The 23012-nt window shown below is 42.4% G+C and overlaps 3 protein-coding genes across 10 annotated transcripts in view; 2 read left to right on the forward strand and 1 right to left on the reverse strand.

Annotated features, from left to right (window-relative positions):
- Window positions 1–7070, forward strand: part of LOC139047697 (unc-112-related protein-like) — a 30194-nt gene extending 23124 nt beyond the window's left edge. For all 3 annotated transcript variants that reach the window (XM_070521631.1, XM_070521632.1, XM_070521630.1), the window contains exons 9-12: window positions 693–799; window positions 2160–2375; window positions 3771–3920; window positions 4296–7070. In XM_070521631.1, coding sequence (XP_070377732.1) covers window positions 693–799; window positions 2160–2375; window positions 3771–3920; window positions 4296–4589 — 767 coding nt within the window. In that variant the 3' untranslated portion in view covers window positions 4590–7070. The remainder of the gene's footprint in view (window positions 1–692; window positions 800–2159; window positions 2376–3770; window positions 3921–4295) is intronic.
- The window catches only part of LOC139047701 (hydroxyacyl-thioester dehydratase type 2, mitochondrial-like), a 48812-nt gene extending 35983 nt beyond the window's left edge, over window positions 1–12829 (reverse strand). For 2 of the 3 annotated variants that reach the window (XM_070521641.1, XM_070521639.1), the window contains exons 1-4: window positions 12498–12829; window positions 11675–11757; window positions 10113–10210; window positions 9936–10006 (exon numbers count right to left, since the gene is read on the reverse strand). In XM_070521641.1, coding sequence (XP_070377742.1) covers window positions 9950–10006; window positions 10113–10210; window positions 11675–11757; window positions 12498–12748 — 489 coding nt within the window. In that variant the 5' untranslated portion in view covers window positions 12749–12829 and the 3' untranslated portion in view covers window positions 9936–9949. Of the gene's footprint in view, window positions 1–4704; window positions 4844–9935; window positions 10007–10112; window positions 10211–11674; window positions 11758–12497 lie in introns of those variants that run through there. The other variant, XM_070521640.1, reaches the window with a different exon arrangement.
- A 2913-nt stretch (window positions 12830–15742) lies between these two features.
- On the forward strand, window positions 15743–22855 carry LOC139047698 (uncharacterized). Of its 4 annotated transcripts, none has more exons than XM_070521633.1 (13): window positions 15743–16087; window positions 16195–16280; window positions 17870–18018; window positions 18128–18224; window positions 18925–19041; window positions 19124–19195; window positions 19315–19380; window positions 19449–19572; window positions 19980–20089; window positions 20517–20605; window positions 21401–21499; window positions 22395–22512; window positions 22612–22855. In XM_070521633.1, the coding sequence occupies exons 1-13, from the start codon at window positions 16030–16032 to the stop codon at window positions 22804–22806; spliced, it is 1380 nt and encodes a 459-aa protein (XP_070377734.1). In that variant the 5' UTR covers window positions 15743–16029; the 3' UTR covers window positions 22807–22855. The 4 variants fall into 4 exon arrangements, with proteins under 4 accessions (XP_070377734.1, XP_070377735.1, XP_070377736.1 ...); XM_070521634.1 differs by having other exon boundaries at window positions 17873–18018; XM_070521635.1 differs by having other exon boundaries at window positions 17882–18018.
- Window positions 22856–23012: the final 157 nt, after the last annotated feature.

Here is a 23012-nt window from a genome sequence, read left to right on the forward strand (position 1 = left end):
ACACCTGGCTAATTTCCTTGTAATATTACGTGAGCTTTAATAGGCGCCTAATAGGTAACATTGTATTGTTGACAATTTATGTGCATACAAAAGATATGACACTGACCATTATCCACTAAGCTGCTCTCTTCAGTGTGCCACAGTTTCATCATCTCATCACATTGCAGTGCTCACAGCAGCAAAAACATGCACAAGAAATGAAGAAAACGAGGCACCTATACCAATTTTTTTTTTTCATAGCTTATACTGTAGCAAGTAATAGCAGATATGCCATTTTCTCTTTTCTCTCTTCTAGCATTGAGATCTTACAAAAAAGTGAGGATACTAGCATGTTGAAAAGAATAGCCTAGCAACTGGTGTCGGTGCATTTTGTGCATGTTTTTGACTATTCTACTCTCCGAAACATCGTGCTGGCATGATTGTACCATATTGCTAAAATAAATTGGCTCGCTGCACATGTGAGATCATCGTTTTGCACTCAACTGGCTTTTAAAGCTCCACCTTCCTGTGGTGCAGGTAATAGCTACTAATAGCTGTAGAACTGTGACAGGCAAAATGATAGAATTTATTGGAATAGCAATGTGAACGGCAGAATATTAATAGGCAGGTTGAAATACGTTTGGGAGTCAATTCTTGTATGATGTCTAGCGACTTTTAGTAAGCCAGCTTACACAACTCTCTTGTTTTCACAGGCTCTGAAGTCACGCCTGATGTGTACCTCGCTCAAGGCAAGTACGGTATTCGTCTTGAAGTGCCTGGCCCCGAAGGAATGACCGAATACTGGCTCCGCTGCGAAACGGTAGGCACTGATTAGGTCAGCTCTGCTCTTAACAAACAATGGCGCCTGTAAGACCTGCTAAAAATAGTAAAACTGTCACATTTGCAGTTCTTCACGGGCTACAAATTCAAAATTTTTGATAATTTATCCAGAAGCTTTTGCTCCTATTTGTTTTTCTCGAGACATTACTACAACAAGTTGCATGTTATCAACACTTCAGCCTTGGCCAACTTGGTTGGGATTCCAAGCAGTTTACGGGTGCTTAACAACCTCATCTTGAGATGTTGAGTTAGAATAATGACTTGGGTGCATTGTTCACCAAGTGTCAGTTGTGAATTTGGTATCTGTTGTGAAGAGGCCTTGGGTGGGAACTAGTGCATTGTTGTCGGTCTTCTGTCTTGTCACCCATTGGCCAGTCTGTGTGATCTTTCCTTGCCCGTAGCTGTAGTCCTAGGCACGTGAAAGGCGTGAGAACTGTAGAACAGTGATGTTGCAAGGGAGTCGAAGGTTGAGCTTGATCCATGATGATTGCTCTTGACAGCGCAAACAGAAAGTGCTTTCTGGTCTTTTTGCCCACATTGCTTTTTTTGTTGCAACACAAGCATGCACATTGCTAGATTAAGGAGGGTTTCTACACCAGAAAACTCTATTAGGGCAATCAAGTCCAGCACTTAGAAAAAAAAAACACAAAGGCCGCTTACCAAGTCAAAAGTTAATTGATATTTCAGAACCCATATGGGATCGAAATTCTTACATTCCTGTAAGGAACCGGTATGGATTTCAAATGCTAATTAACTTTTCACTTGGTCAGTGACTAGAAGCTTTCGTGTTTTTTTTTAGAAATGCCATCTTACCGGACGAGTTTTTCTCGAACACTTGATACTTGACTAGGTTTGGTACTCTAGTGAAAATACAATTTTCCTTTCACATCTTCCAAGGTCTGTGCACCACAACTTCTAGATTACAGCATATTTAAAGCGAAGCTTTCTTTAGCTACTCTATTGGGTTCGTTGGGCAGCGGTTACCTTTTCTCTCTCAAGCACAGTTTGCAAAACGCTAAGTGCAATAGATTCATTGCATCAATTACACCAAGTAATGTGCTCGCACGGAAGTGTTTACAGCAGTATTGTGATTGTGGTACAAATCCTAGTGGCGTTGAGACGAGAGCACCAGAGATGTCTACGTAGACCTCTGAATAAGTGGAGCGGAAAGCCGAAAGAAAATGTCAGTGCAATGCAACAAGCAGTGGGCATCGGCATCCACACAAATAAATGCCTAGAAAGCTTTGCATTCTCCCGATTCAGACCTGTGCAATTTTTGTTGAGGTCGTGTGGTTTCCTCTGGCAACTGTGTGTTGATTAGGTGTGCGTGTCCTTTCCAGGAGGACCAGTACGCCCAGTGGATGGCTGGCTGCCGGTTAGCGGCCAAGGGAAAGACCATGGCGGACGCCTCGTACGAGGCCGAGGTGCACTCCATCCAGCAGTTCCTGCAGCTGCAGAGGCCCGCACCTGCCCCAGCACTGGTGCCGTCTCAGCTTGACATTGACGTTGAGGACTTTGTCGCGCCCCGCTTCATCAAGAAACTAAAGAGCAAACAGGTGGGCATGACGGATCCTGTTGGGCGCACTTGTGCTAACCACTGAGCTTTACAGGAAGCCAGTGGAATTTGGCACGTCGTCTAATGTGAAAGCAGATGACTGGTGGCCTATTAGCACTGCAGGCTGGATGGCAAGAGAAAGGAAGCGCAGTCGAGGACGACAGAAAATTGGGTGGTGTGTTGAGACCAGAAAATTTGAAGTCATAGGTTGGAGTCCACCGACACAAGGCAGGGGTAATCGGGGATTGCTGGGAGAGTCCTTCATCCTGCAATTCACATAATAGGATGATGATGATAGAAAGAAACACTTGCATGCTCAATCCTCATGTCCTAAATATTTTTCTTCTTTATTTTCTACCCCAAGTGATATACGTGCATTTTCATATCACCAGGTGGATGCTACAGGCCGATACCAGAGCGAGCTATGCAATCTGTTATAAAGGCTGGGCGTGACTACCTTTCAGTGGCACATGGTTATAAGTGCATTTTATAATTTGTGCATATATATACAAGAAGTTGACATCACTGGGCGCATGAGAAATTGTTCATGGAACAGCCCAATGTGAAGGTGCTAACGAGTCTAAAATAAGATTGTCTATAGGCCATCACTGGTCGTTACTTGTTTCCATAATCTTCTGACAGCACTTTTTTTTATCAGTAGTGTTGCATGTAGCAGGTTGTATAATTCCACAAGCTTGCCCACTGCACGGTACAGTGCTAGAAGCCATTGCTGTGCTGTGCTGTCAGCATGCAGCTTCATAGCGTGCAGCCTAAAGCTTTACTTAGTTCTGCATCTGTAAACAAATGTTTACTGATGCAAAGACCAGCGGCATCTTGAACAGTAGTAACAAAGTCTTGTGCTACTTCACTGTGCAATGCCAAAGGACAGCAGTACAGTGTGTTAACTTGAAAAGAAACTTGGTTTACCCAGTGATTTACAGAATGGTACTTTCTGCAGGAATCCGCAAGGTGTTTCAAGCTTTGCTGCTTGGGGTAGTCAAGTACAGTTGAGCTTCTTTATGATGAAATCACATACAGCCCAGATATATTTTATTCATTATAAGCATATATATGTTTACATGCTGACACTGGTGACCAACATTTTAGATTTAGTTTGTTCTGTGTTCATTATTATTGAGGTTCGACTGTAATTTGACCTTGTGCTTTGGCCCAGTTGAGGGGCCAATTGTTCTTCTCTAGTGGAAGCTCAGTGTTGAATTCTACAACTAAGCGTCTTGCTTTTCAAGAGACTGAGCTGGCATCCCTTGTAGCATTATGCAACAGTTTGATAAGAAATTGACATTCCTTTGTTGGAACAGCAGTTGGGATCTTCGTGTTGACCCACGTGCTTCTGATCATGCGCGGTGTCATAGCAGAATGCTGTTATTACATGCAGGCCATTGTTCAAAGGATTGTCGAAGCGCATGGGAACGTCAAGGACCTCAGCCTCGTAGATGCCAAGATGAACTTCATCAAGGCCTGGCAGGCGTTGCCCGAGTTTGGCATCTCACTCTTCGTTGTACGCTTCAGTGGCAGCAAGAAAGAGGTGCGTTGTCATTGCTCACACGATTTGGTTTTACCCCCCCCCCCCCCCTCGAAAAAGCTGCGCTGTGAGAAGTGCTATAATCGAGAGCTTTCACAGCAGTTCCACACGTTCCAAAAGCTTTTATCATACACATAAATCTTGGCAGTGAACATTCTTGCATTCTTCCCACAAGGCTGACACCCTATTCGCTCAACAGTTTCAGTTTTCTGTAAATATCACTGTGCATGCTCTTGGCACCACCCTTTTTATGTTTATCTCTCGCTCTGAAGCTTTTCACATCATACAATAAGCACCAGTTTGCCCAACAATGTTTATTAATGAACCTTCTTTAAGTGGACTCAACATGTCTTATGCTTCCACCACAATGTCTTGCAGGAACTCCTGGGAGTGGCCTTCAACCGGCTGATGCGCATGGACTTGTCAACGGGCGATCACATCAAGACCTGGCGCTTCAACACCATGATGGCTTGGAATGTCAATTGGGAGGTGAAGCAGATGAACGTCCAGTTCGAGGAGGACCAGCGTGTTGCCTTCTCATGCCTCAGTGCCGACTGCAAGACTGTGCACGAGTTCATCGGCGGTTACATCTTCCTCAGCATGCGCTCCAAAGACCAGAACCAGACGCTGAATGAGGAGCTCTTCCACAAGCTCACAGGAGGTTGGGTCTGAGTGACCACAGTCGCGGCACACTCGACTGTGGCATGCAAGGCTGCCACAACCTCGGAATGTGCATTCATCATCAACTTGCGACAACACGTGCAAGACTGGCATCTTCCACGGGAGGTTGCCATCATTGTGGATCCGACACAGTGCGAGAAGATGCCGATAACTCGGTGTTTGCATCAGAGACTTGCGTCATCTTGGCTGGCTGTTGTTGTCACAGTCTCTCGAGTCCAGTGGCATTGTTGGACTCGGCAGTTTTCCTGCACATGTTGTCGTTGAGACAATGAGTGATTGGTGAAGAGCTGGTTCAAGTCGGACGGACTTTTTTTCATCTGCTCATGGAAGACAAGCCTGGTGAAGTGCCAGCTGTGAATTTTCAGTAGTCTCTTAGAAACTGTGCCCTAGCAGCAAATTGTTGGCATGCTGTTGGAAAGAGCTGACTCGTCGTTTTGCTCAGTCATACTTTTTATTGAAGTTATTACAATGTTTAATTTTTAATTCGAAGTGCTGCTCTATCAAGTGGCTAGATGTTCAAGCTTGAAAATTGCCTTATCCTAGGGCACCTTGTGAGCAACTACGAATAATATTTTAAAAGAGGACAATATGCCAGTCTTACAGCAAGGATACATTGTACTACAGGTGGGGTTTGCTTTCAGTAGCAGAACAGGCCAACTTTCTACCATACAATGCACTGTCAGGCACAGTTTCTTTCATGCTTTTTTTATTTCCGCAGGAGCTTAGAACAATGCACGGTATTTCTTGGTGAAAGGTAACATCGAGTGGGTGTGTTGCCTCTGACAGCATGTCGTAAGCTGTGGAAATGAATTGTTCATCCAACTACTACAAAGATTTTAAGACGATGGCTGCCAACACAGCTGGAGCTTTTATCACATCACCATGCCCCGACACTTTTTCCATTTCATAGAACATGTTTTATGACCCCCCTTCTTCCTTCGGCACCTCTGAATTATGAAAACACCACTGTCGTCACACTAGTATGTAGTGAACACAGAACCTAACTGTCTGCACATTCGCAATTACTCGAGAGAGAACGACCCACACTTGAAAGGCACTCACTCGTGGCAAGTTTGTCACCACTGATCGGTTGTGATGTCAATGTGTAATGCAATTGCAGTGAATTTCGTATTGACGAGTGTGCCAAATTTTGGCTGAACAGCCTCATATTGTACAATAGTGTCGAGAGAACCGTTACCAATCGTGCATTTCAGGCAACCGTCTTGTCAACAACTGAACACACAAGTCACCCGAAGACTTAGATGGCCCTAGTGATGGAGCCAAGCCTTCCACTTTCTGTAGTGTTGTTGCAAATAGGAGAGAAGCTTGGCTATGGCCGTATTAAAGTTATGGCAAATCTCTATCAGAAAAACTGACTGCTGCTGAAAGGAAAGCATTGAGCTACTAGAAAATCTTGCAATCGAAAAAACACAGTTGGAGTAATGTTCAACTTTTGCTCCTCATAGTAATTCTCAGGGCTTGAAGCATCTGTATTTTTGTTTTGATGACATGTAATTACTGCAAGAAATGTCCTTTTAGAAAAGTCTCTGCATGATCGCCGCCAGCAAGTGGCACTAACTGTGCTTCACAATGCAAAAGATATATATCTGCCTCCATACATGGTCAGACGAAATCAAATTCTTTTAACTAGTTGTTAAAGCTTTGTCATATTTACATACATACCCTTTATATATATACACACACATGAAAATGCTATATTATGTCTTGTAATTAGTCACCTGTAATAATATAGAATGAAAATGACAAACTTCTAGAAGCTCCCTATAGACAACTGCATTTATTTGAACATACAATTAATCCTTTTTTTAGTCCTGTACTGCTATGATTTTAGAATAGGCTCAGTAAAGGATGGTTACCTATGTTTACAGATGTATATATGATGACTTCTTCACCCTTTTCAGCGTTATGATGTGCCGCCAATGGATTGTGCGCATTTTTTCGCACATCTGCAACGAACACAGACTGTGCCCATGCCATCAAGTGCTTTTTTGCGCATTTATGCAAGCTTTGTAAAAATGTGTTTGTCGATATTTTTGCTACTGTAGCCTGCACGGCTATGGACACAGTGCAATTATATTATTAGTTGGTTAGCATTTGTGTATTGGATGCTTTTTAGCTGCGAGGTAAGAGTGGGTTTGCTAGCAAAGGGACGACTGCTGGTCGTTTTGCAATCAATTTTCCTTTTTGACAATGACGTTTGTTACACGAAAGGCTTCGTTGAATGATGTTTGAGCCCAATGATGCTCGGAACTTGTTGACTCAACAGAACTGCCATGGTTGTTACCTGAAATGGCACAGTTTCCAATAAGACAGAATTGTTTAAACAGTGTCGTTTGAGTCGTGACATTTTTGTGAAGTGCCTTGTGAGTGTTTTACATATGTTACTGTGTAACCCAAATGAACTGACTGTCATCTTCCTATTTAAGAGAATAAAGTTTTTTCCCCACATTACTTTTATCTTTTGTTTTACGCTCACAGGCCTTGTGGTGTCTGCGGCCACTTTATAACATGGCTCCCAAAGGTTGTGATGCATGTGGCTGCAATGGTGCCCAGTTGCTAATAAAAATGGCTGTGGGTTAGGTAAGGTTAAGCCCAGGACGCGAAGCATACTAGCCTTTATTTTAGTTGTTGAACCACTGTTTAGCCTGGTGAACTGCTGTTGCTTGGCTATATTTGGTTCGGCTAGACGAAGAAACAACTCATGCGTTACTCTGCTTCGCCTTCAAGAGTGGAACGCGACAGCGTTCCCGTCGACCCGCCAAGGGGTGTAAGACAATGGGCTACGGCGCAGCGACTACGCACCCTGCATTGGACGCGGTGAGCGTCGAGCAACGCAGCGTTCGGCGCGGCAACGAAATGTGCGCCTGAGCAAGCGACGCACGCCTGAGCCTTAGAAACAGCTCGTTTCTAAGGCAACACCGCATTCACTAGAGGCGCTTTTGTACCGCTTTGAAGCATCGTACTCGTGGCTCAGTGGTAGCGTCTCCGTATCACACTCCGGAGACCCTGGTTCGATTCCCACCCAGCCCATCTTGCAATAGTTGAGCCAAAGCCACTTCTCCCATGCTTCTCCTCTGTCGTGACGTCACGGTGTCACGTGGTATTGAATGCGACACCGCCGCGCCTGAGGAGCTGGGTTGAGCTCTCGTAATATACTTCGCATAAAAATAAAATAATAATCTAAGAAGTTGGTGGAAACCAAAAATGATCAGTCCTTGGACAAATATTGCCCCCCAGTATTTGTAATGAAACACCATTCATGCTTTTCAGATGCAGAAAAACAAGTCCTTGCCATACTTCTTTCTCCATAAGGGGGAGTTGGATATGTAAATAATAAAATGTGCCATATGCTCAAGCATCTTTGTATTTGGAACAAATCTGTAAGTGTGCCATTCTTTTCAGCAACACTTCATTTGGGCCTAGTTGGTACATACTTCTGAACTAAACGTAACAGCGCAAACATATAAGACGAGCCACAAAAAGAAAGACACGACACACACTGGCGCTGTGTGTGTCGTGTTCGCCACACACACTGGCGCTGTGTGTGTGGCGCTGTGTGTGTCGTGTTTTATTCTTTTACAGTATAAAAATAATGATTGATGCAATGACCAAACTCTCAAATATTAAAATGTTCTAGAGACCTCTCAGAAGAGATACCATACTCCATCTCGCAACTCATTTGTAGCGCGATGAAAGCTGCAAGACTCCTTAGCCAATTAGGGAGGCCGAAGGCCCCTCAAGATTTGTTCGTCAACGCTGCGTCGTTTGCTCTGCAGTTGCTGAATTCGCTGGATACGACCTACATGCGCAAAAGTCCTAACATGTTGTGCATCACGTACCAAGCAAAAGCAAAGCTCTATAATCCAACCATTAATCAGACAGTTATGCTCAGAACTCTATTCTATTGCACAAGGATATTGCCTGTACACGCCATCTAGCTTCGGCAGTGCTGCAAACGACTGGTGTAATGGAATGTAATTATCGGGCCATTATCATCCATTTTTTTTTTTTTCAGCCCTGTTGGCTGTGAATCTCCGATTCTAAGCGGCTCAACATGTGGAAGTGTGCAGTGAACATTCAAGTAGTCCCTCCAGCAGTAGTTTAACGTTGTCGTGACATGCCACAGAGACATTGTATGCGTTGTTGCTTTGCCTGTGGCAAGGTTGAATGGCAGCAGAGTGCGCCAACAAATGGCTCTTGAGAACACAAGGCATAGCTGATGACGACCCTCTTCACACAGCTACAATGCTGTTGTATATTTCAGAGACATCGCACGAAGCTCACAGCATTGTCGGTACATTAATTCTGCCAGGGAATTGAGGCTAAAGGCGATATGTCACCTGACGAGACCTCGTTCATGTGCATTGAAATTAACAACTAATTTTTAGTAACAAATATTTGGATTACCTATCAAACGGTACGCATAAGACAAAGCATACCAGTATGCTCATATGAGGGGAAAGAAAGAATGTCTCCGTTTCAGTGAGCAATAATTTGCTTTTTACCTGCTGATGCTGCCCCTCTCCCCATATGCATACCTCTTTAACGTTTATACGTACATTCCTGTATGCGATGCTGATGTTTCTCTAGTAATGTGCTTCCAAGTGTACACACTCGTAATGGAACACTGACAAACAAGTGCTGCTGGCAAATGAACACAAAGACACACCATCTGCACAGCACGAGCAAATGCACCCCCACTGGCTCCAAATACTATTCTTCTAAAGCACACATGGAAGCGTGTTCTTGCCACAAAGTTTGGTCTTTCTGCCCTCTCGTGCACGTCATTTTTTCACCAGAGTTAACCATTTCTTAGCACTTTCATGGAGCAAACTGAAATGTACGGCAATCTTTTTAAAAAGAAGCATGTGGACACTTTCAAAATTTGGCAGCCTTTGTTGCGGAAGGCAATAGTAAACACAAAACTTGCATTTAGGCTTACAGAATGCAATCTATGTTGTGTTGATCTCTTATGTTTTGTTTTTTCTACCCCGAAATGTGTTTGCTTAGCTGCATTGTTAGTAACACAAAGTCCATATAACACTTGAGTGGTAACTGAACTCTGTCAGCCTCAGGGCTCACTTTTGTCATTTGCAGGAATTCTCAATTGCAACACACCAAACATGTTACCATTACAATAATTACACTAACAGCGCATATGATAAACACTCACTATGGGAAGCATGCCGCAACTACGACACAGCACAGCAATGCAGTACTATAGCCACTCCTGCAGTGCTATGCAAACTTTTGATCTTGACAATACTTTAACCCTTGCACACAAATCAAAGAGAAATTGACTTCACTGTGGCTCACCCATTTGCTTGCTTTTACTTAGTTGAACTTTCAGGCCGGATGAAGAGCTTCACTTCACCAGACATGACCACCTGTGACAAAGTAAAGAAGGCAGGCAAGCATGTTTTACCCCCATGCAAACAAATTGAACGTGCAGGTGGCATAATTGCTTTCAATGAATGCCTTTGTAGAACTCACTTTTTCAGGTCCCGCCTTGCACTGATAAGTGCACTGGACAATGGACTTTCGGACGGATGTCACCTCTACATGTGCGCAGACTGGCTCTCCTACAAGAACTGGAGCAACAACACAAATTTCATCTCTCTGGCTTCAAGCACTAGGTTGCAAGAGATGAACTGTGTTTATTTCAAGGAAGGGGGGCAATTAATTTGTGCAACAGTTAAGGCCTGTTTAGACCAAGCAAGAGTGAAAAAAAAAGGAACCTTAAGTCTGACAGAAATAAGTCACCAGCACATATAAAGTTCAGGACAACATTCATTTGGGCTAGATGGTGCATACTTGAATTAGGAAGGAACAGCGCCAACTAAGACGATCACAAGTGGGGAGAACGACACAGGATGGCGCTTGTCCTGTGTCGTTCTCCCCACTTGTGATCGTCTTAGTTGGCGCTGTTCCTTCCTAATTCAAGCACATATAAAGCACATTGCAGACATGTAGAAGATTAATTGTGTATGTTGCATGGCACCTGTAACTGCAGATGATCAAAAATGGACAAGTTCAAATCAAATCAAATCAAATCAAATCTTTATTCAGCATTCTTCCGCGTATTAAAAAAAGAATGCGAGGACAAGAGCAAAAAAGCTGCTACAAGCAGCTTGACGAGGCCCTTGCCCCTGTTTGACTGATAACCAAAATGAGCAATGCCCTTGCAGCTCATTGCTCATTTTGGTTATCATTTGAAAAATATTGATACGAAACAACGACATATGAATGCTGCCTCAGAGTGACTGCAGTGAAGACAATGGGGAAGATAAGCTCGTGCTGTCTCCAAGAACAGAAAAAATTATTGTAAACATCTTGGTGTTTTCAATACAACTACCAGCTGACAGCCTATGGTAGCATAAAGGTGCAATTAAAAAGTACACGCATGCTTTGGTTCATGAAAAAGACCCCCTCAAAAAAAAAGTGGGAAAAGGAAAAAGACACATACGGAACAGATCATGTAACAAATCTGGCATTCACATTCACTGTGAGTGCACAAAGAAAGCTGAAGTTCAGGTAAAGATGCTTTAGCGGGGTAGTACTATGTTGGGCGAGTTGGTGCATAGCTAATAAAGGTAATGTCGCACAATGTAAAATAGCATACGTGAAGGAAAGGAGACAATGAAAGAGAAATAAAGTGCTCTTTCTGTCATCTGTTTTTCCTTCCGTGTGTTATTTTACATTGTGCCACATTATCTCTCTTCAGGTAAACATTAGGCAAAGCTCAAAATGTCCAAAATTACGAGACAAAAGCAGTCATCTACTCTGGATAATTAAATTCTGGTAAGTGGACTGAACATTTATATTTTTGTTACCTTGCACCCAGTTCACAACAGAAGAAATTATGAATTTGGCAAGAAAATGTCTCAGTGCTTTGGAAACAAATGCATTATAAAGTGGGCTACACTATATGCTGAAGTCGCATTCAATTAGAAACAGTGAGCTTATAAGTAAAAGTGTTGCAAATAGACTTTGCATTGCCATGAAAACGTTTGCTACAATCAATTCTTTAATATGTGTTTCAGTGCTTAACTCACGTGGCTTGGGAAATTCGAGCACTTGATGGACAACAACACAGCCAGGGCCTGGAAGTTTTGTCCCAATAACGGCTGACACCAAACTGTGAAAAAATGAAATCATGCATTAATTAGCAGCAGTTTGTCTTCTTATGTCGGGAGAGTTAAAAGAGTTTAGGTCAGCTTCTCAAAGGGATCAGTTTCATTCTTATGCGACTTGCAAAGCGGTCTGCACTACTTAAATGTCAATCCATCGGGAAACAAAAATGATGACTTTTCTCAAAGACAATGCCAATGTGACAAAGACATATGCCTACATTGATGCACTGTGATATGACAATCAAGCTTCATTGCACTGGCTTTATCTGATCAAGTAAACGCATGTTTTTTTGGTAGCACTAGGTTTCAACTATTGGCTTTTGTCTAGTGTGCGCATCACGGTGTAACCAGTGCATGGTGCCGTAGCGTCTTTGCATGGAATTGCTGCGTTGCGCCCCCATCGGAATGCGGCCGCCGCGGCTGGGCCCGAACCCGCGACCTCAAGCTCAGTAGCACGACGCGACTGCCACTGGACTACAGCGGAGGTTACGTATCAAGGTTTTAAAGCACGCTAGTTCTCTAGCGCGCCGTCCCTTGTTTTGTATATTTCTGTTTGTCAGAGGTATGTATTGCGAGGGTCTTATCACCACGATTGACCAGTCGCGCGAAAGGAATCGCTACGTTATAGCAGTCCAGTGCAATATTCTTGTAAATTTCAATTGCTAAAATATCTGTGGACCTAAAATAAATTGCCCGACCATCATTAGCGTTCTTCCCTCCATTTTCTTTTTGAAACGTTACTTACCCGTTAATGAGTGCCCCGTGAACGACGCATGCTGGCAAATTTTTGCTCTGCGCGTAAGCTACGTCCAGGTGGATGGGGTTGCAGTCTCCCGTGAGAGTAGCGAACTCCTCGACGTCCGCCCGCGTGAAAGTGCGCTCTATGCTTGCTGTGTCGCCCACTGAAAGGCACCGACTTATGTTAAATGTGGGAACGACAGATAACTTCCGCTTCGCAACGAGTCCGGCAACGCGCTCGAAAATTATTCGCCCCATCACAACTACGAAAAAACTTTCGACCAATTTCGGCTGCTTCCAATCAGCTGAGCGGAGTAACCACTAGAGAGATGAGCACACAAGTCACAGCTAGAAGCGTCACTGGACAGATTATTGCTTAGTCGAGCTGAAATGGTAAAAACACTGTCAAAACATTGCATCTATCTGCGAGTGTTACATTGAATGTTAATATTTTTACCAATAATAGATTATGAAGAAGAATGTTCAATTTATTGCATCCATAGAGTTTCTAAAAATACCCTAGAGGGAAATGTGGCGCTAGTGTCTACGGGGGTTATCATGAGCGTCGCCTCAACCTACATGGGAATGATGGGAAGTACAGGCTTCGGATTGACTTCGGTCTTTAGACTAGTGGCGTTTGCTTCTGGCGCAGTAAACAGCGCTATACTCAAATATTATCGCGTAAAATCTAATTCTATTTCTGCAGTATGTTATATAATGCACAACACGCTACATAAACTTTGCATGACTTTGAGATGGAAGCATGGTTTACTATGGTTTGTCAGCAGGACACACCAGGGTTTGCATACTTGTGCGATTTTGTTCCCAATTTAACGCCAAAGAATAATTATTTATTCACTTTTGCAACAGCAAAACAACCGTGCATGTACTTATATAAAAATACTCATCAAGTAGTTCTGGAAATAAAAATTTTGTATTGTGACAAAGCGTTGCGCCCTTGAGAGGAATGCCAAGGTCGGGAATGCTACAAGTGTCGTCTGCTATGACGCCTGCTCGCTGCAAACGCGAGACTTTTCTCGCAGACGACAGGCACTTGCGAACTCTCTCGCTCTTTCGAAAGGTTGCGTCGGCTGTCACAATTGCTGAACGTCTTCAAGTACTTTTAAGCACATCTGCTGCAGTGCTAGCAAGGACGCTAGTGGCCTCCTACGAGTATGCTCCATCATATTTTATATTGGCGTACCGCTTCCGAAGCGTTACAGCGTGGCTTTGCGGGTACCCATTGTGCGACACTAGACTACAGCTAGGAAGCAGCTATCTTTCCTACCACAAGTAAGTTTGTGTTCTCAAAGTCCTAAAACACGCATTTCAATGAGCACATAATGAAGCCCTCAATAAAATTTGATTGTCAAGCCACTAGAAGTACAATTGTATATGTCTTGTATCAGTAGTGCCTTCTTTGTTCTATTCTGAAGTTTCATAAAGCACGTAACGCTACAGTGACAACCTAACACACTTAACAAACAAAGGTCTAAACGCTCAAAACATGTTCTTTCAACGTTTACGATGCCGCCGCTTTCTCGTCACGGCTTCGACGCCACACCGCGACCCAAGCATCGTCCCAGTCGCTGACCCAGCGCGCTATCGCCACTCCGAGCAACATAACAAACGCAGAGAGCTTTGATTTGCACTGTCGAACTGCAGGTTATAGCAATTGCACTTGGAGCGAAACCGAAACTTTTAAAAAAATACTTGTGCACTAGTTCGCCAGTCAACAGAATGCCAATCCGAAGCCTGTACTTCCCATCATTCCCATGATGGTTGAACGATCGCAGCGCCAGATTTGCCTCTAGGTATACTAATATGAAACTCTATGATTGCATCAATCATATGAAAGCAGGGTGGCGCTTGCAACCACCACGTCTGCAGACGACATTGTGTTGCTCGCAAACAACCAAAGTGATTTGCAACGTCTGGCTAATATTTGTGGACAGGAAGGCAACAATTTAGGTTTGAAATTTAGTGTTAGAAAATCAGGTGTTATTGTATTCAATGAAAACAGTGAACAGACAGTGGAGATACAGGGCCAAGAAATACCTCGGGTAACAGAATATAAATACCTTGGTATATGGATAAACGAAGGCAACGGATATATGGAAACACAGGAAAAAACCATAACAGTCAAGGGGAAGAGAAATGCAGCCATAATGAAGCACAGAGCGCTATGGGGATACAATAGGTACGAGGTCCTCCGAGGTATGTGGAAAGGGGTAATGGTTCCAGGACTTACTTTTGCAAATGCGGTTGTTTGCTTTAAATCAGGGGTACAATCAGGACTCGACGGGAACCAAAGGTCAGTGGGTCGCCTCGCATTGGGCGCTCACGGGAAGACTACAAATGAAGCTGTGCAAGGGGATATGGGCTGGACTAGTTTTGAAGTGAGGGAAGCTCGCAGTAAAATTGAGTATGAAGAACGGCTGAGGAATATGGAGGAAAGTAAATGGGCTGGGAGAGTGTTCAGGTATCTGTACAGGCAAAACATTGATTCACAGTGGAGGAAAAGAACTAGGAAGCTTACCAGCAAGTATGCGGCCTGTGGGGTGGGCAACACAGCAACAAAGAAGGTCAAGCGGAAAGTCAGAGAGGCTGAATTAATCTCATGGGTGGCGGCAATGGAAAAGAAACCTGCCATGAGTAACTACTTAAGGGGAAAAAACGAAATTAGGAAAGAAACCATTTATGATAACTCAAAGGGAAGCTCATTACTTTTCGAAGCGAGATCGGGATGCCTTAGAACACGCACGTATAAAGCGAGATATAAGAAGGAAGAAGAAGCATGTGCTTGCTGCGGTAAAGCTAGGGAAACGACGGAGCATATTTTATTAGAATGTGAAGACATCTATCCAGCGGTCGATTTAGGCACCACTGGCCTACTTGAAGCCCTTGGGTTCAGCGGGAGCAGTGGAAAAGCAAACAGGTCCGCAATAGACATCAGTAAGAGGCGATTGGAGGATTGGTGGAAGAAAAGTAGGGAAACGACAAAGGACGGAGACGTACAAAAGCACAGTTCGCAATAGGGTATCAGAAAATTTGGACGTGGTAGTTCATAGTGTGTTTTTTTTTCTCATGGGTTAACCTAGGTAGGATATTAGGCAGCATAGTAGCAAGAGCTTGGTGGCGCAAGCCACCGCCCCGTTCCAAAGGGGACGCTCATAACATCCATCCATCCATCCATCTGCTAGTTGGCGTCATGAAAACAGCCACTTCTCGGCCGGTCCGATCCAATCCAATTCAGTTTATTCCATGGTTTATGGTTTATGTTGCCGTCGTGATCATAGACACCTTTATTCTATGACATTGAGTTGGCATAAAAATATTCACACAGAAGTTTGTGTCAAAATTGCGTGAAACTCTAGGGTGGCAAGCAAGACGCCGCGCGTCGTACCGCTTCCTTTGTTTACTAACATGCCGCGGCTGTAGAACTTCACCGTGTATCTTGATCGCGCTGTCTCGGCCGCGATCTATTAAAGTACTAAGGTAACGCGAAGGTGCGGCAATAGAGAGGGCGTGAAACCGTCATGATTGTTCACCTGGGAGTTGCAAACTCGAAACGACAAGTTCTTGTTCACCGTCAATGTATCCTTCTCTGCGTTGCAGATCCTGCGCTCGTATAACCATAAACTGGTAATCGCAGAAACACAAACCCATTGAGCGTTCCAAACGCCTTGACTTGCTCCCTACAGACAGACATGACGTCGGAGCAAGAAGCTTCCAGGAGTGCGTCGACCTCGTATTGAGCACCAATGTGCAATCAGTTGGACCTGAACAGGTGCACGCCCAAATAGCAGCCGCTTTAATGCCCGAGAAGCTTATTGTTAAGTTTTATGCATCCTTAATAACAACACTGAAAAATTGCTAGCAACTAGGTATTAGCACAAAATCATAATTCTTAGTATTTATTGTAATTTTAATATATTTTTTACCTAGGTGTTGTTGTTTGCAGTTTATTTTTCATTAGAAATTATTTTTTATACAAAAAACAGGAGCAGCCACGCCATAATAAATTTAAGCCAAAAGATCTAGCTGTTGATGTGATAAAGCGCTTGCACTTAAGCTAGCTAAGCCATCTGCTTTTAGATAAAAGTTAGTGCGGTTGCACAAAAGTATTACCGTTGGAATTTAGGTAATTCTGTCACTAAGGATAAAGCTATAAACGTGGATCTTGATCATTTATAGTTGCAAGCTTTTGTGTTTTAGTATCTGGCTTTTGATCTTAGTTTCAATACTTGGATTACCATAGCGCATTGCACAATCAACTATATAACTATCTAAGCTGCTTGAAGAGTCTAAATATGTTGCATGGGTCTATGCTTTTGACTTTAGAGCTAATCACTTCATAGCATTTATTAATGATTTGAAAAAATTTGATTAGGTTTCTCAAGTAATTGTTCTAGATTTAGTTGAATTTGTCTATATTCTTCGGATGGTATATTTATTGCTCTTATCATCGTATCACTGTATTGAGAATCTTGTGAATATAAAATAGCATTAGTTGGATTAAATGTTTCTACAGCAAGGGCATTAAAACCCGTATATTAGGTAGCAAGAAGTAAATTTTTATTAGAAATTTTAACTAGAAATCTCATTACAGATGTTTTGCTCTATTTTTGCCATATCTTGGACTGATAAGATTCTCATATTACGCCTATTAATCGTTAACTTGTGTCATTGTAGTTTAGATATCTAATACTTGCAAATATTTATATCTCAAATTCTCGCATCGTCGTAAGAACATCTTAACTAGTAAGTGGGTTTTGGATCTTTCCAGGTCAAATCGCTGAGAAGAAAAATAATAAAAAAGGAGCTAAATAATGCTACAGCCTAAAATATACCATTAAAACAAGTCATACAGCCTAATGATAAAAACCTACAAATTGATTTACAAAAGTCTGCTTTTATTGAAAAAGGCATACTAATAAACTATACCCCTGCTTATAGTATGGGCGTCTTCAAACGCTGCTAAAACATCGACAACATGACTAGTGTCTAATGACTAGCAACGCCTGTAGCTCATCGATGGTACCATGTGGAGCTTATGTCATAGAATAAAGAACCAACTTATGTCAGGAGTCAATAGCACGTCTGTACAAAGGCGTCAGGAGTGAAGACAACCCTTGTCCTTAACTGAGTTTCTGAGTGCCGCGCAATTCGTACCTCAGGCTAGCAGCAGTTGTGGTCCTGCGCACGTGCTTGGCCTGGGAAATTTTGAAAGGTGATGTGCGGTCTTTAGAGAAGTCATTGAGGTTGAAACACGAGCTCTTTGGGCAGGTGCCATACTAGTACTTGTGTTAGAAAGTGAAGCATAATCTAGAAAAAAAAACTAAAATAAATGAAATGTTATTATGTTCATTGACGCAGCAGCCTCTTCAGTGCCTGTCTTTTCAGAAGCTTGAAGATGTTTCCATTTACCACATTTGTCGTGAGAACATCTACTACGTCCTCTGTTCAAAGAGGTCCACTGGAGACACATTGGCTGCAGATGTTACAGCCACTGAATTTTTAAATGAGTAAGTTCTCACACTCAAATTAAGTAGGTTGTATAGAAGAATCTTGCTCCCATACTTGTGCATGTACATGTGTTTGACATGGCAATCTTGTTTGTTTTCTTCATTTCAGATTGTACATGTTAATCAAGAATTTTTGTGGAACCACAACTGAAGAAAGCCTCCGTAAAAATGCGTTGCTCATCGAGGAGATACTTTCTGAGATAGTTGTAAGGAGTGCTTGAAAAGTTATCCCACATTTTTTCGTACCTGTTGAGAAATATTGGTAAATGAAATTGCATTGGCCAAAGCTTGTTGGTGTATGCTGTGGAGAAATCGCTTCCATTTCCAAAATTTGTAGTGTGCTATGCAGTGTACTTGTTGGCGGTTCTTGGAGTAAGTGCTAAGTGCATGATTTGTGTAAGCGACTTTATTTATGAAATTCCTTATTTTTCTGAGATGTGATGCATGCGTTTTTAATACCAGCAGTACTATTGACGCAATTCAATTCAGCGATTCACCATACTTCCCGCGGTATTTTTTCCTTGCCACTTCTAACAGACTGATATTGTAAATTATTGAATAGCATAGTAAATTTCATGAGCTAAGCTAATGCTGGATGCAGGCATGTGTCGCCTTTGTTAAACAATTTGCTACTTGACCTTGCTATGCAGCATCATTCTGAAGGTGGAGCATGCCTATATATCAGAAGCGAGAAATGGATGAGCTGGTATGGAAGCATGGCTACTTCGGAGTGCAAACTACTAGGATAAAAGCAAAGGCACGAGAAGAAACAACTTTTGTCCTAGTAGTGCACGCTTTGAATTAGCCATGCCTATGTATGTTTGTTTTGTAACATCGGTTAACGCTCCTCACAGCTGTAAAAAAATAACACCCTGTAATACTGTTGCCTCTACCCCTTGTTTTCAGAACCGTGGCTACATTTACACGACAGATTTGTCCTCTCTGCGACCCTGCATCTATAGTGAACCAGCTGGCACACCCATTTTGAAGAAGACAGTATTGACGTCCACTCTCCTGGCACTGGTAAGCACACAGCCACAAACAGAAACATTGCTTTTCGATCAGTGTTTTTATTTTCGAAACAATTCTTCTTCTGTGTTTGCAGGACGCAAAGTCAGCTGTGCCAAATACCTCAGCTCTGAGGCCAGTGTTTGGATCGAGGTTGGAGCAAAGCCAGGTAAAGACACTGGGCAGAGTTGTGTGATACACGACACAAAGTAACTGGTGCAAATGCCACTCTGGTAAAACTTGCAATTTCTTGATCATGGCTCAACTGAATGGTTCACTTGATTGCAGAACCAGCACAAGGCTGAAATATTTCTTGATGTTGTTGAGAAGGTCTACGCCTCCATCTCCACAGAGGTAACTGCAACTTAGCTCATGTCCATGCAAAACCACTCACACTTGGTTTCCCATTGCCGCGGAACCAGGGAAGTGTCACAAACTTTCTTCTGTGCGGCAGCGTGAACTTAAAAAGCTGCCTCGAGTCTAAAGCAAGCATCATACTTGGATTCAACGAAGATTTGGTTCTTGCATCAGCGCCATCTGAATCAGGTATACTATGTTCTAAAAGTTTTCTTCCAATTTGCTTTGAGGAAAATATGGAGCGCACGAAAGTGTATGTTCACACAAGAATGGATCAAGGTGCATATTGCAGATACATTAACTACAAACAATGGTTTTTGTCAGAGATAGTTAAATACTGCTTAAAGGGCAAGATTGAGTGCAACCCAAATAACAGACATATGTCGTAATTTGTCGTGTTATGTTCAAGCTGACTGTTATTGATGTAATTATGCTAACACATTGTCACACATTTAGCCACTTATGTATAAGCATCTCGAAAACGGGTAAAGTCAGTGCATCATTGAGGTTGTATTAGGAGGCTGCTTGTGTACTGAGAAGTGTGCAAGTTACATTCAACCACACATGGCGTGACATCTCTGCTGCATATTTTGCAGAATCCTACAGCACAGACGTCGTCCTTTCCAACTACATCCTTCATGACACGGTCAAAAGTGACAAGTTTTCTGTGGACCGGACACTGACTGTTCTAGCCCCTCAAGGAGAGGTGAGGAACTGGTACATAAACTTCTGGCTTACATGCCATTGTGCTCCAAAAAGTACTAAGCATTAAATTTCAACTCATGAATTCCATTTTTCTGGTGCTATTGTGTTAATTCTCTATAGACGAGAATAATATCATCTTGGGGAGTCCGAACTTTCCAATTTTGCATTAATAGTTCTTCATGACTGAATATTTATGACCATACAATAACATTGGCATAACATGAACCACATACTAGGCTAGAAGAAAGTTGTTAGTTTCCCAGTCAGCTCAGACTTAATCTGCGGGCAGCTTTTTTTTTCACATTAATCATTTTTCTCAGGACATTCTTATTTTGTGAATTCCACTGCTCCAAAGCACTGGCATGTATGTTTATTGGCTCTGCTTTCTTTTGTATTTTTCACCCCCTCCCTCGCTCACGGCACTGCAGATTCCAGTTCTGAGGTACTGCACCACTAGGCCCAACAATGGATACCCATTCTCAATTGTTGCAGCAGTGGAGGAAGTGCCAAGCTCAAGGTCATTCTTTGTCTCTCATTTGCAAACCTGTTTTTTGGTTCCTTTGCTGTTCAGCTTATTGCGGTACTTGAGCAGTTAACTCCACTTAAGAGGAAGCTTTAGTTCGGGGGCCGACTCCAATTTCTCTATTCAAATGCATGTGAAACGTCTAAATGCTCTCATCAGGTAACTGATATGAATGATATTTGTTGCATTTCAGAGTGAAATCTAAATTCTGATGACTGTTGGAAGCAGCATTTTGATTTAGAGCCTAGAATTTTTTACAAAAGATTTCCAAAAACAAGTAAGCTAAAAAACAAACTAAACATAAGTATACAAATTTGTAACTCTGCACGGAAACGAGGTATCACAGTTCTGTTAATTGCATCTTTTAGACTGCCTTAAGTGGACAGGCATGACACAAAAGTTTAAAACTTACGTGAAATGGTGCAATGTTTATGAGAGCTCTGCAAAAGTCCTACTCACAAATTAGTGGTTCACTGGAGAGCGATGAGTGATATATCAATTTTTTTTGCTTTACATGTCCCAATAGATGCAATTTACATAATTGCGATTTCATTTTTTTATTGCTGACTTACAGAGATGTAAACTTGATACTTCAGGTTCTTGAAATTTTGCAATTTTAAATAATTTGTAAAAAGAAAATGAAAATGAAAACTACTTTATGCTTGAAGTGCATCAGTGTGACATAAGACACGACAAAATTTATGCGAGTCCTGTCAAGGAGAGTAAAATCTGCTTGCTGTCGTGTATAAATGGTAGGAGGTAACAGTGATTCTTACTACCACTGTGAAGGGACCTGGTCCTCACAGTTAAGCTACGCTGTGAAGGCAATGCGGGATCAGAAGCTGTTGGGACTACTCTGGAAATTCCCCTGCCTTGCAACACAAGCGGGTAAGTCTACTGCTGTCAATCACCCTGCTGGTGGTTCTGACACAGCCTGCATTTACATGCTTAAGTGGTTTCACTGCTTGAAGCATTGTTTCATTGTCAATGTAGGTGCTACTATACGAGAAAGTACATACAAAGGAAGCAATAGAAGTCCTGCTCTAGTTACACAATAGTACCTTATTGATACATCTCCCAGGAAAAAAGAATGAAAGAATGTTATCTTGGAAAATTCATTTGAGTCATTATCAAAGTGCCTTGCACAGGTTCTTTGCGTGGATTTAATTATCCCACATTGCCTGACATAAGTGGGTACGGTTGCATGCAACTTATCTAAAAAGAAAGTGTTGTATCCCGATTTCTTACAGTTCAGTAAGCTTGCTATAATTCAATTTAATCTCCAAAATTTTGATTGGCCCTCGATTACTTTTGAAGCTGCCTGAGTAGAACAAATCTTTAAGTTGAGCCTTTTACCTTCAAGTGCCGTAGTATTTCCTAGAACAGTTGATAAGAGCCAATTTATTAAGGCACCGATATTCGCAACACACTTGCTATCATTTATTGGGCTGCTCTGCATGTTTGTGATTGCCATTACGGTATAGTGTCACTTAGGCAGTTGTGTTTGTACAGATATTCAGGATGTGTAAGCACTATATCCATATTCTCAACCATGGAGTCCTGAATTCTATGTGTATATCAGTGTAATGACCCATAATTCACTGTGGGACCAGATTGTATACAACTTAAGGCAATTTAGACAAAAATCTGCAGTCTCTAGGGGCTCATATTAATGCAAGTCAGTTGTACCTTTATGCATTCTGAAGGCATGAGCCATTGAGTGCGAGGATCTGAGAGTCTCCATGTTAAATGAGACCTGCCTTATTATCTCAAATCAAAACAGGGTCATGAAGCGTTTCAATGAATTGGAACAGAGTGCAGAATTTCAATACGAAACCAAGAAAATTGTGTGGAGGATAAGATGTCTGAAAGCCAAGTCGGAAGCGGTGGCCAAATTCAGAGTAAGTGTTTGAACACAAAGTGCATGCAACATTCTTTTTGGCTTGACTCTTGGCAAAAGGCCCTCTGATGCACGTCTTCTCTTGCGCAATTCTTCGCAGCTTGTCAATGCTAATGAAGGTGGTTTCGGGAAGCTTGAGCTTGGACCCATCTCCATGAAATTTGAACTTTCAAACCAGTCGACATCTGGGCTCAAGATCCGTTTTCTCAAGGCTGACCAACACTCTGGCAGCAACGTTCAACGCTGGATACGGTATGTTACGACATCTGACTGCTGGGTTCAGCGCTTGACGTGATGAGAATAAACACTTAACAAATTCATTAAACTGTTTTATTGTCACGTGATGGATATTTGCAATTGATCAAAAGCACCATGCCATTAGCTCTCAAGAAATCAACAGTCAGATTGCCAACTTTGCAGTTTATTCCTTTCCCAATAATTTACTTGAGAAATGCATAGTGCGCACGATTCCACTTGAATGGTAGATACAAAGCAGGATGT

Source organism: Dermacentor albipictus, chromosome 7 (genome assembly GCF_038994185.2).
Source record: "Dermacentor albipictus isolate Rhodes 1998 colony chromosome 7, USDA_Dalb.pri_finalv2, whole genome shotgun sequence".
Lineage (NCBI taxonomy): Eukaryota > Metazoa > Arthropoda > Arachnida > Ixodida > Ixodidae > Dermacentor > Dermacentor albipictus.